General features: G+C 43.3%; 1 protein-coding gene across 1 annotated transcript in view; it reads left to right on the forward strand.

Annotated features, from left to right (window-relative positions):
• Nucleotides 1-12373, forward strand: part of EFHC1 (EF-hand domain containing 1) — a 47323-nt gene that overhangs the window by 19738 nt on the left and 15212 nt on the right. Inside the window, exons 5-6 of the mRNA XM_082252451.1 lie at nucleotides 2115-2307; nucleotides 11351-11571. Of these exons, the coding sequence (XP_082108577.1) occupies nucleotides 2115-2307; nucleotides 11351-11571 (414 nt within the window). The remainder of the gene's footprint in view (nucleotides 1-2114; nucleotides 2308-11350; nucleotides 11572-12373) is intronic.

A 12373-nucleotide genomic window follows, 5' to 3' on the forward strand; every position in this document is an offset into this window, starting at 1 on the left:
AGTTGGGATTGACGATGGATTTACATCGGGGGACACTGTTTTTTTTATTTTTTTAATAAAGAATAATTTTTTTTTATATTACTGCATACTCATTCATATTGGGGGCCCCTTCTTAAAGGGGGCTTCCAGATTCTGATAAGCCTCTGCCCGCGGACCCTCACAACCACAGCCCAGGGTTGTGGGGAGGAGGTTCTTGTCACCATCAACATGGGGACAAGGTGCTTTGGGGTGGAGTGGGGCAGAGCCACCCATGCCCCAAAGCATCCACCTCCCATGTTGAGGGCATGTGGCCTGGTATGTTTCAGGAGTGGGGGCGCTCACTCATCCCCCCCGCCTTTCTTGGCTTGCCAGGCTACATGCTCGAATAAGGGTCTGGTATAGATATTAGGTGGGACCACACACAGTTTTTTTTTAATTTTGGTGTGGGATTCCCCTTAAAATCTATACCAGACCTAAAGGGCCTGGTGTGGACTGGGGGGGGGGGGCCCACATCATTTTTTTTTTAAACATTTTTCTATTGCCGGCAATTTAAATGTCACTTCATTCATTTTTTTTTTTTCTTTAGAAAAGTCATTTTTGCTGCAGCATGTTCTATACATGGTACAGATGCTCCACTTTACAAGCAAACTAAGGAGCCCCCCCCCCCCCCCCCCCCCGTGAGGGAAATTCACCTTTGACCACACTCTAGTACAAGTTAAAAAGATTTATTCTTGTATGGGGAGACAAGTACAGGAGATTGACAGATATTCACCCACTGGTTCTAGCCTTCTGTGACCCATGGAATAGCTAGCCTAGTTGGCTCCTATCTGAGACTTGTCTGTCTTTCCAAGATTGTCTATATCTTATATACATTCAGAACATCCTGACTTAGCCCTTCCCTTTGGACAATGATTGGTAGGCCTTAAGATGCTTTATTGTATCATTTCCTTAAAGTGGACTTTAAATAGAGTTTGCAGTTCGGGTCAGAACTTTTTCTCTGTTCGGGAGTTCTGGTGCGAACTGAACAGGGGGGTGTTCGGCCCATCTCTATTGGGGACTGTGCAAGAAGGGGAGGATCAGAGAAGACAGGATCAAACAGCCTTTTTACATGATGCAGAGGATTAACCCTTTAGGTTCCACAGTGGGTATAACAAGCATGCTTAACACAAGCTGCATAAACAGTCTGATTTTACTGTTGTGGGTTTAATAACACTTTAAACCCTCATATTAAAAGCAAGATCTCTGTTGATGTGCATGCAATATCTTTATGCTAGTACTCATTTTGTAAACCTATAATTTACCTTATGCTGCGCTTCCCCTAACTTCTGGTCAGGAAAAAAGCACATTCTCTCCCCCTCATGGCCCATGATTCCTTGCATATGCATTGGTAATGCAAGCTTTGTTGGTCTCTCCACCCTCATCTTACCCCAGCAGAGAACCATTAGAATAATAATAAAGTAGCTTTGTAGTCCTTAGACAATTGTACACACTCTGCGGTGGCTCCATAGAGACACTGCTAAGGATAGGAGCCCTGGTAGCAATGGAAATATAGTAGCAATGTAAACAGATGCTCCTGTGAAATATGTGTGGATTGCCCACCATGCTTAATTATACAGACTGGTCCCACCCAGACCCAACCTCTCAATGTGCAGGGACCACCCACTCACATCCTCGATCCCTGTGATTATTGTCCTTTTGAGCCAAGGTGCATGTGCATTAAGTCAGATAGGGTTGATGTGATCCCAGGACCTAGCCCGGAACACAGCATTAGTGGGGCAGAGGGCCAAGATGTGGGGCTGTTCTAGAAAATCCAGGAGAGTTGACATCTATAAAATGTATTATTTACTGTCAAAAGTTTTAAACTACACTAAACCTTTTATCCAAACTGTAAATGTATTTTGAAAAGCTAGTGTAAAGAAAAAGTATGGATGAAAAAAAGCACTTGTGGGTTTAGCCAAGTAATTGTTTGTGTAATAATTCTTTGCGGTCCACATAACGGGGATCATGGCAGGGTTGTATCCTATGCCTACATACTTTGTGTCCCTCTATCATGTCTCAGATTTGGTTTGGTAATTGGCTTGTATGAAAGTCACCTCCTGCACTCTCAGGCTCTTGAATATTCTCTACCTTGAAAGGTGCTGCGTTTCTTCTCCCTATGGGATGACTCGGACAGCATGTTTGGGGAGTCACGCCCGGTCATTATACATTACTACCTCGTGGATGACACGGTGGAGGTCCGAGAGGTCCATGAAAGGAATGATGGAAGAGATCCCTTCCCTGTGCTGATGAAGAGGCAGCACCTACCCAAATCTATTAAAGATTTAAAAGGTGAGAGGAGCAAACAAGGCTTTGTGGATGTCACAATTTCTGTCCATAAAACAAAATTCTGCTATAACCTGTCTCACAGCACTTAGTTATTCTCATTTGCCCATGCTTGTACCCAGCATCGGATATATGTTTCCTGTTCTATGCATGGATGAAAAGTAATATGTTATGGCGCTTTTCCACTGCATGGAACCGAACGGTTCGGCTCGCTTTTGTGCTTTTCCACTGCATGGTACCGCATGGTATGGTGTAGGAACAGTTTTGGAACGGTACGGTACGGTGGCGCTTTTCCACTGCATGGAACCGAACGGTACGGCTCTCAAAAACAGTACCACCTCGATTGTGGTTCCAAGAGGTACCATACCCAGTACCATATCCCACAATCCTTTGCATGCAGTCACTACTAGCCACTAATTGGTCAGAGAATCCCACCCACCCCGTTGTTATCCCACCCACTTAACTTTAGTACTACTTTAGTGGAAAAGCAAACCATACCGTACCGTACTGAACCGTTCCAACACCGTACCATGCGGTACCAGCAGTGGAAAAGCAAACCGGGCCAAGCAGGGCCGAGTAGAGCCGAGCCGGTACTTGCAGTGGAAAAGTGCCATTAGAGTAACACAAGTACAGTAGGTATAGAAAAGAATCGCCCCATTTAAAACAATCACATTTTGTTGCTTTGCAGCCTGAAATAAAGTTTTTATTGTATCCAGCTGTATTTACTAGTGCAACGTATAACATCCAAGTGAAAGATACTGTATAACACCAGCTTGTCAGAAAAAATAAAAAACAGAATCAACGAGTTGGAAAAAGGATCACCCCCCCCCTTCTTGTGTCAGTAATTTGTCGGACCACCTTTTGCTTTATTCACAGACTTTGGTCTATCTCTACTAATTTTGCACATCTAGACTTTGCAATATTTGCCCACTCTTAGCAGAACTGCTCAAGTTCAGTTAAATTTGATGGTGACCATTTTTGGAATTCAATTAAAGTCTCACATGACCACCCTAAACACACAAAGATTCTGAGGCTACGCGGAAAAAGGCGTTATGGTCAGATGAGACTAAAATTTAATGATTTGGCCTCAACACAAAATGATATGTCTGGTGGAAATCCAATACAGCTCACCATCCAAATAACACCATTCCTACAGTAAAGCTTGGAGGTGGTAATATCCTGTTATGGGGGTGTTTCTTTGCAGCAGGGACTGGATCACTTATTAAGATAGAAGGAAAAATGGATGGGGCAAAATACCATCAAACTCTAGGAAAATCTGCTGCCCGCTGCCAGAAAGTTGTCAATGGGAAGAAGGTTAAAAAATTCTTGAAACCTCAATGTGTGGGATTTTGGAGGCAATCCAAACAAATTTGTATAAAAACAGATATTTTATTCAAAACATTAAAAAAAAAAAAAACAGACAAATACAGTCAATTTGAATAAAAAGGCATATACATTTTTTTAACCGTGAGGAACAAAGAATAAAGAAAGCATTATACGTGATATGGTCAGTTACAGAGTGGCATTCCCCAACGGGCTGCTGTATGGATCCAAATAGGACAGTGATGGGGAACCTTGGCACCCCAGATGCTTTGGAACTACATTTCCCACGATGCTCATGCACTCTGCAGTGTAGTTGAGCATCACAGGAAATGTAGTTCCAAAACAACTAGGGATGTTACCATAGAGAGGGAAAGATCCCTCAAAATATGCAACAGATTCTTCTTCTGGGATTTTTCTGCCACTTCTGTAATATACAATAATTACATTGAAGTTGTGTGCTATAAAGATATATTCACCAACATTATATAAACATATATATTTGAAGAAACCTTACATAGTATATAAGGCCATTTGGTTTGAGTCCTTCCACAGGCTAAAAGACCTCAAAGCTGTGATCAACTTGTAGTGTTGCAATAAGGATCACTGGTAAACATCCAATTCCAATGCCCAACTTGAAAGGGAAAAAGGGAATATGTCAGAGCCTTGTATATATGTATACGAAGAAATTCTGAGCTCAAGGTGTGAACCCGGGGTGCAGGAAGGAAAGCGGGTGCCCAGTACTTACAGTGGCAAAGTCTTTTGAATCCTCCCACACCTGCCGTTCAGTGACTGGAAAAAACGCATGGCTAATGCCTCTTAAGTCCTCCTAATGCTGTCATCAATTGACTAGAGAGCAGAAAAAACGCGGCACCCAGTGCAGAGTATAATTCCCTAATCCGCGTTTGGAGGGGAAACTGATCTTTCTCTCTCTGTGGTAACATCCATGCTGTTATCCTATATGGAGCCATACAGCAGCCAGTTGGGGAATGCCACTCTGTAACTGACCTTATCCAGTATAATTTTTTCTTTATTCCTCACAGTTACAAATGCAAATGCCTTTTTATTCAAATTGTCTGTATTTGTCTTAAAAAAAAAAAAAACATTTTGAATAAAATATTTGTTTTTATACTAATTAGTTTGGATTGCCTCTAAAATCCCACACATTGAGGTTTCAAGTATTTTTGAAGATTTATCATGGCAATCACACCTCTAGCCACCTGAGATTCTATTTTCAATGGGAAGAAAGTTTACCTTCCAACATGACAATGACCCAAAGCACACAGCAAAAAATGACCAAATAGTGATTGAAGGAAAAAAAGAGCCCAGACTTAAACCCCATTGAAAATCTGTGGAATGACTGGAAGACTGCAGTCCACAAACTGTCACCCTCAAATTCAACTGAACTTGAGCCGTTCTGCAAAGAAGAGTGGGCACATATTGCAAAGTTAGCAGAGACATATCCCAACAGACTAAAGGCTAGTTAAAGTAAAAGGTGGTTCAACAAACTGAACAGAAGGGGGTTATCCTTTTTCCAACTCAGTCATTCTGTTTTTGAATTTGTTTACATTTTTTTATGACATGTTGGGGTTATATCTTTCACTTGGATGTTATAAGTTGTACTAGATCAGTGATGGCGAACCTTGGCACCCCAGATGTTTTGAAACTTAATTTCCCATGATGCTCATGCACTCTACAGTGCAGTTGAGCATCATGGGAAATGTAGTTCAAAAACATCTGGGATGCCAAGGTTCGCCATCACTGTACTACACTATACAGATGGATATCACAAAAAATGTTTCTGTCTTCATTTAAGGATGCAAAGCAACAAAATGTGATAATTTTAAAGGGGAGTTCTTCCACCCCAAACTCGCTCATTCATGTCTTTATGGACCTTGCTTTGTGCACTGGTGTGCAGTCATGTTGGAACAGGAAGGGGCCATCCCCAAACTGTTGGGAGCATGAAATTGTCCAAAATGTCTTGGTATGCTGATGCCTTAAGAGTTCCCTTCACTAGAACTAAGGGGCCAAGCCCAACCCCTGAAAAAATAACCTCACACCATAATCCCCCCTCCACCAAATGATTTGGACCAGTGCACAAAGCAAGGTCCATAAAGACATGGATGAGCGAGTCCTGACCTCAAGCCAATAGAACCAGTCAGGCCTTCTTGTCCACATCAGTGCCTGACCTCACAAATGTGCTTCTGGAAGACTGGTCAAACATTCCAATAAACACACTCCTAAACCTTGTGGACACCCTTCCCAGAAGAGTTGAAGCTGTTAACCACTTACCGCATACTAACGTAGGTCTACGTCAGTAAACTTTGCGGTAGTGTACCGGGATGATGCCTCTAGCTAGAGGCATCATTCCGGTACCGTGGTTTGAAGCCGGCGGTTGGCTTTCCGTCGGTACCGACCGATGCGGCTCGGGAGCCGCTCGATCGGTACCCGGGGGGGCGGGAGGGGACGTCCCCCCCCCTCCCGCCGCCTTCCGTGGCTTTGCTCGGGGCTCCCGTCCCACCGGGAGCCCCGAGCACCCAGCCGGCACGTCCGCCGGCTGGATGGAGTCCCGATGAATGCCGGAAACAGCATCGATCGGGGCTCCGTTGACGTAACCCGGAGGCGGCGTCCATGACGTCACTTCCGGGTTACTGTGCCGCAAAAGGCGGCAAATTTGAAAATCGGCTGTATGCAAAAATGCCGTTTTTGGCGTTTTGCATACAGGGAAGTGTAGTGGAGGGGTCTAGGGTCTTTTAGACCCTCGATCCCTCCATAAAGTGTACCTGTCACTACATATTGCTGTCACAAGGGATGTTTACATTGCTTGTGACAGCAATAAAAGTGATCAGATTTTTTTTTTTTTTTAAAACTGTAATAAAGTTAAAAAAATAAATAAAATAAATGGGAAAAAAAAAAAAAAAATTTAGCCGCCCCCGTCACCGTTAGCTCGCGCACAAAAAAAAACGTATACGCAAGTCGAGCCGCAAATGAAATCGCTGTTCAAACCACACATGTGAGGTATCGCCGCGATCGCAAGAGTGTGAGCAATAATTTAAAAAAAAGAGCTACACTCTAACTCTAAACTGGTAACCGTTAAATAAATTTAAAGCGTCGCAGATTGAGATCTCTATTGACCGTAGTTTGTCGACATCCCACGGGGGGGCGCAATTTTAAACCGTAACATGTTGGGTATCTATTTACTCGGCGTGACATGTTCTTTCACAATATACAAAAAAAATGGGCTAACTTTACTGTTTAGTATTTTTTAAATGCAGTGAAATGTGATTTTTCAAAATTTTTCCAAAAAAATGGCGCTTTATAGACCGCTGCGCAAATACCGCGTGACAAAAATTATTGCAATGACCGACATTTTATTCTCCAGAGTCTTTGCTAAAATAATATATATAATGTTTGGGGGTTCTAAGTTGTTTTCTAGGAAAAAATACTGATTTTAACTTGTGAACAAAATGTGTCAAAAATAGGCTCGGTCCTTAAGTGGTTAAGGGTGGACCAACTCAATATTGAACCCTATGGACTAAAACTGGGATGCCATTAAAGTTCATGTGTGTGTAAAGGCAGGCGTCCCAATACTTTTGGTAATCTAGTGTATCAGAAATATATTGCAGACTCAGTGATTGGAAATATATATTTGAATTATTTATTGGCAATTTCTTATTTCTTTCAAAGTTTCTATTTCCGAGGATAATAGAAGAAAAAAAAATATGGCATATTACTTTTTTTGCATATATGCAACCTCTCTTACGGTGGGTTTTATTGCCGAGCGGCTGCATATATGCGCCCCTGGCACTTTGGTGTGCTGAAAGAGTACTCCCAGCATAGTAACCGGTGGGTACCAGAAAGCTCCCGATGCATACTTGCGGTCAGAAGTTTTCTGATCATGCCCCTGCAGTGACTGTCAATCACCACGGCCACATGATTGGAAGGCCTACCTTTGCCTCCCAGCATTTAGAACCTGTTAAGGGGCTGAGAGGCAGTGATGGGAATGGGGTTAATAGATGAACTCCAGCCAAAATCAATGTTTTGGGTGGAGTGGGAAAGGTTTAGAGCCTATGCCATCTTTATTCCTGTTGGTGTCCCTATTGGAGAGATTCCACCCCACTTCTTGTCAGGATGTGAAAGAAAATCTCTCTAAGCCCAGGTTCACACTGAGGCCGTTTTGAAAGCCGGAATTTTAGTCCAACTTCAGGGGCGATTTCACAGACATCTGTGCGGGTTCCTGCACAGAGGTCTATGAAAATCACACCCCGAAGTCGCCAAATGTAGTAAAGAAACTACTTTTGGGAGTCAGTGTGGCTCCTCAAAGTCGGGATCGCACTAATTCGGACAGTGCAATTTCCGGCAATTAGTTCGGATTTGACATGCGATTTGACATGTGATTGTGGGCTTACGGGGAAGAAGACAAAAGCTTAAAAGCACATGTTCAGTAGAGTGAGGAAGGGTTAGAACATATGACAATATTTCTATTGTTGTCTGTACCTTCCTGTTTCAGTGACAGCCACATAACCCTTTTCTTGTATAGGTGTCACACGAACAGGAAATGAAAGTCTCACCAATGGGGTCACAGATAGGGATGGGTCGAACAACCCACCTGTTCGGTTTGCACCAGAGCTTTCGAATATCGCAAAAGTTCAGGACCGAATAACGAACCCCATTGAAGTCTATGGGACCTGAACTGGAAAAATCAAAAGTGCCCAGTTTGAAGGATTATATGCAAGTAATTGGGCATTCAGTGGTTATGGGGGTTTGGGTACTGCCCTGGGGGACATAAATCAATTAAAAAAAAGTTTGTTTAAATGAGCAGTGATTTAATGATGCTTAAAATTAAAGCATCAAAATGAGAAATAACAAAAAAAGGAAAAATGATTTTCAATATAGTGGCTAGGGGGTCCCCTCAGTCTATCTGTAAAGTGGCACATCTATACTGTGTATAGAAGCTGCTGCAGAAATAATTGCACTTAGTGCCGGTTCACACAAACGATGTCAGACATTGCATGTGATTCGCAGTACACTGCTCTGCAAATCACATGCGATGTCTGTGCGCTGCAAATTCAGCCATACAGATTGTATGGCTGAATTTGCATCACATTCGAACCAAAGTGGCACAGGACCCGTTTTTTGGTTCGCCTCAGAATCGGATCGCATGGGTGTTCACACCTATGTGATCTGATTCATATCCGAACTGACATTTCGCACTGCGATATGCAACTGATCTGGGGGTGTTGTTAAACATATATTGACACCCCCAGCGATTCGCATATGACAGTGTGAACTGCCTGTGAGTTGAGTGCGATGTGGGAACCCGCAGTGGATTTGCAGGGTTCCCGCATTCAATGTGTGTGAACCGGCACTTACAAAGCCAAAAAAATGACATATTCCCTCAAGCTTTCTTTATTTTGTAAACAACAGCTTGGGGAGCCAGTCTGTATAACAAGGCCACAATGTAGTGCACTGCGACCAAGATTAGACATTTTTTGGATAACTTCTGGTATCTCTTCCACAGACTATGGATAGAAGTAACGCACAAAAATATACTGCGTTAAACGTGCAGTAATGAACTGAAAATACAGTGTTGTGCACTAATGCACTGAAATATACTGTGGTAAATGTGCAATAACGTACAGAAATATACTGCACTGAACGGCACATAACACACTGAAATATACTGCATTAAACGGCACATAACACACTGAAATATACTGCGTTAAACGACTCGTAACGCACAGAAATATACTTCGTTAAACGTGCAGTAACGCACTAAACTATAATGCAGTAAACATGCCCTGACAAAACAAACTGACACTAAAGTAAAAATGAATGGTCACTCACTATACTCACTGACCTATCACTGGATTCAAGCTAAGCTGATATTCTATATTTATACTGACAATAGAAACAGAATAGCACACTAATGCCTTGTTTCCACTGAGCGAATCGGTTCGGGTCGGTTCGGTACGGTACGCTATTTTGAGTGTTTCCATTATGAAAGTGGCCCATACAACCGAACCAAACCGCACCATTCCTGGTCCTACTTCAGATGTAGGGCCATAGGAAATGGTACGGTATGGTTAGGGCGGAGCCACTGGCGTCACACGATACATTCCACTGATTAGTGGACAGGAAAATGTCAATGCTCACGTCAAAACGAAAGCACAAAACAAACACCACGTTTGGTGTGAACCCTGCATGGCCCCTGGCGGTCCGACTTGCAGTGGAAACACTCACCTAAATAAGCCGGACCATTCTAACCCTTCCAAACTGTACCGACCCGAACCGTTCCGCTCAGTGGAAATGAGGCATAACTCTCTAGTAACACTGAACAGAGCCCTGTTCCATCTCTCTCCACGCCAATATCACACTACAAATGGCCGCTGTTAAAAAAATACTTTTATAGTGTGGGATGGGACTAAGAGCAATGAGCCATGATTATATAGAGTCATCATAACTTTCACCAATCATGTCTCTGACACTGCTCTGTGCCCTAATTGGGCAAAGCTTTCATTGCTTTAGCCAATCCGGGCTTCCAATGCACTGTGCAGCGGCACAAGGGGTCCAACGTCTTTTAGTCTGGGTACTAATCCATAACAAGAAGTATTAAAATGGCCAATGCATTACAGACTCCCCCTTCTTCAAGGCTTAGATGTTATCAGTGGTTTGAAGGACATATTCACTAGCATTGTTTGCTGTGTAAATGTTAATAAAATATCCATGATCGATAAATCAGCAAAAAGTTGTAAGAAGCATTTTGCTGACTTACTGTTTATGGATATTTTGTAAAGTTTACATTGCAAACAATTAATCCTGGGGACTATGCCATTTCTGAGTCCTTTACACCTAAGCTTTGACGTATGGGGAGATCTTTGAGGACCCATAACACGCTTGGTATTTTATGTCATTGTTATGAATACCAGTACCAAAAGACTTTAAAATTCTAGACTAATTGCTTGGCACTCTCATTAGTCTTTGTACACATGGATCTTCAACTGTAGGTCCCCTCCTCAGCTTTTGGTGGAGAGCAGCCTCAAAGGCCTTGGATGTGGGCATCTGAAGCCGCAGTGTAATCTGCCGAGTCCTTCTTCCTGATTCCAGGGAGTGTTCTAGGAGTTCTTCCTGATTCCGGCCTCCTGGGAGTGATGACAAACAGCTCCCAGGATGCAATGCAAAGGCGGAAGTGACGTCGGTGGCCCCGGCCACAGAGGGGGGGAGAAGGAGGAAGTACAATCAAAAATGCCCTGAAAATAAGGTAAGGGACCCCCGAAAAAAATTGAAATTTCCCAATTGTTGATCAGCATAGCGAGCACTCCAGGAATCACTAAAGTTGCAAAATAGGCCGGAACTCCACTTTAATCGCACACCTAATCAACATTCTGGTTGCCCTCAAAGAGACGGTTATATCTGTAAGACTATATAAAGCGTGAGGGCCACATGAAATGGCCTGGAGGGTCAGATTCGGCCCATGGACCTTGTGTTTGACACATGGCTTGTACACAGTTACCTTACATTCATGTACAATACATTTCTGCTGAGGCATTGGAGCTCTTGTTTCTAGGCCAAAAACAACCACCAGTTTTCAGAAGCCACTAACCAATGTCTAACATTCACAACCCCATCCTGTAATTATTCCTGAGCCTTGTCTGGTACCTCTTATTGTGAGTTTGGGTTAGGTTATTTATTTTGCTCTCTTTAGTAATGTCTCATTTCACCCATACAGACACCTTCCCTAAATGTGTCCTGGAGATGTCAGACCAGGAGGTGACAGAGTGGTATTCGCCCCGAGATTTCATGGTGGGGAGTCACGTCACAATCCTGGGCCGTAAGTTCTTCCTGTATGACTGTGATGCTTACACTCGAGACTTCTACCGGGAGAACTTTGGGGTCCCAGACCTGACGCCTGTCAGTGTGGAGAAGAAGGTGAATGAAGAAGTGAAACAGGTAAGAATATAGTAGGAGCTTTGTGTTATGGCATACAAACGTATTGCAGGGAAGGATTACAAGTGTCTGGAATTCCCCTACGCTATGGATAAGATGAAGCTCTGTCTCACTACGTGTAGACACTTGTGAAGGCCCTTTTTATAAGTCAAAAAAACCTAACAGCTTGTAGAAGTGGGTGGTGTAGGGAGAAAGAACATGTAAAGTTCCTTATTTATCAATGTGGCTTAAAGATGTACACCTTTCAGAAGAAAAATGCATACAAGGACAAGGCCTTCTTGGAGTTTTTCAAAAAGGGGTTGCAGTTGTGCACCAGGCCACTGGAAAAAAAAGGCCTGCTGTGAGCAATCTAAGTTCTGCGAACATTGCCCTCTGTGTCCACCGAGGGTTCTTTGTCATTGTCCTGTGTGTCCAATTTTCCTTCAGCTCCCTATCCTTACTTGCAGCTGTGAGGGATTGAGAAAGGGCTGGGAGAACATTGCTCTCTTTCAGTGCTTAGTCCTTGCCCAGCTTAAATAAGAGCAAAGCTTTGGTCAGCTTTGTCAAAGCTTTTAAACAGCTTTTAAACACCCTTCAGGTCTACTTTAAATTAGTATTAAACCCTCAGCCTTGTTTAACGCATAAGGCCCTTTTACACCGGCGCAGTCAGCCAGTAGATGCGCCCGCTCAGCAGATGATCTCTCCGCTGATCCCCACTGAGCAGGCAGATGACAGGGCCATGTCTGCTGCGCTAATGAGCAGACACGGACACAGCCTGTTGTCCTTTAGGGGCTGTCGGATGGAAACGGACCACCTGTCTATTTCC

Source organism: Pelophylax lessonae (genome assembly GCF_965119305.1).
Source record: "Pelophylax lessonae genome assembly, chromosome: 3".
Classification (NCBI taxonomy): domain Eukaryota; kingdom Metazoa; phylum Chordata; class Amphibia; order Anura; family Ranidae; genus Pelophylax; species Pelophylax lessonae.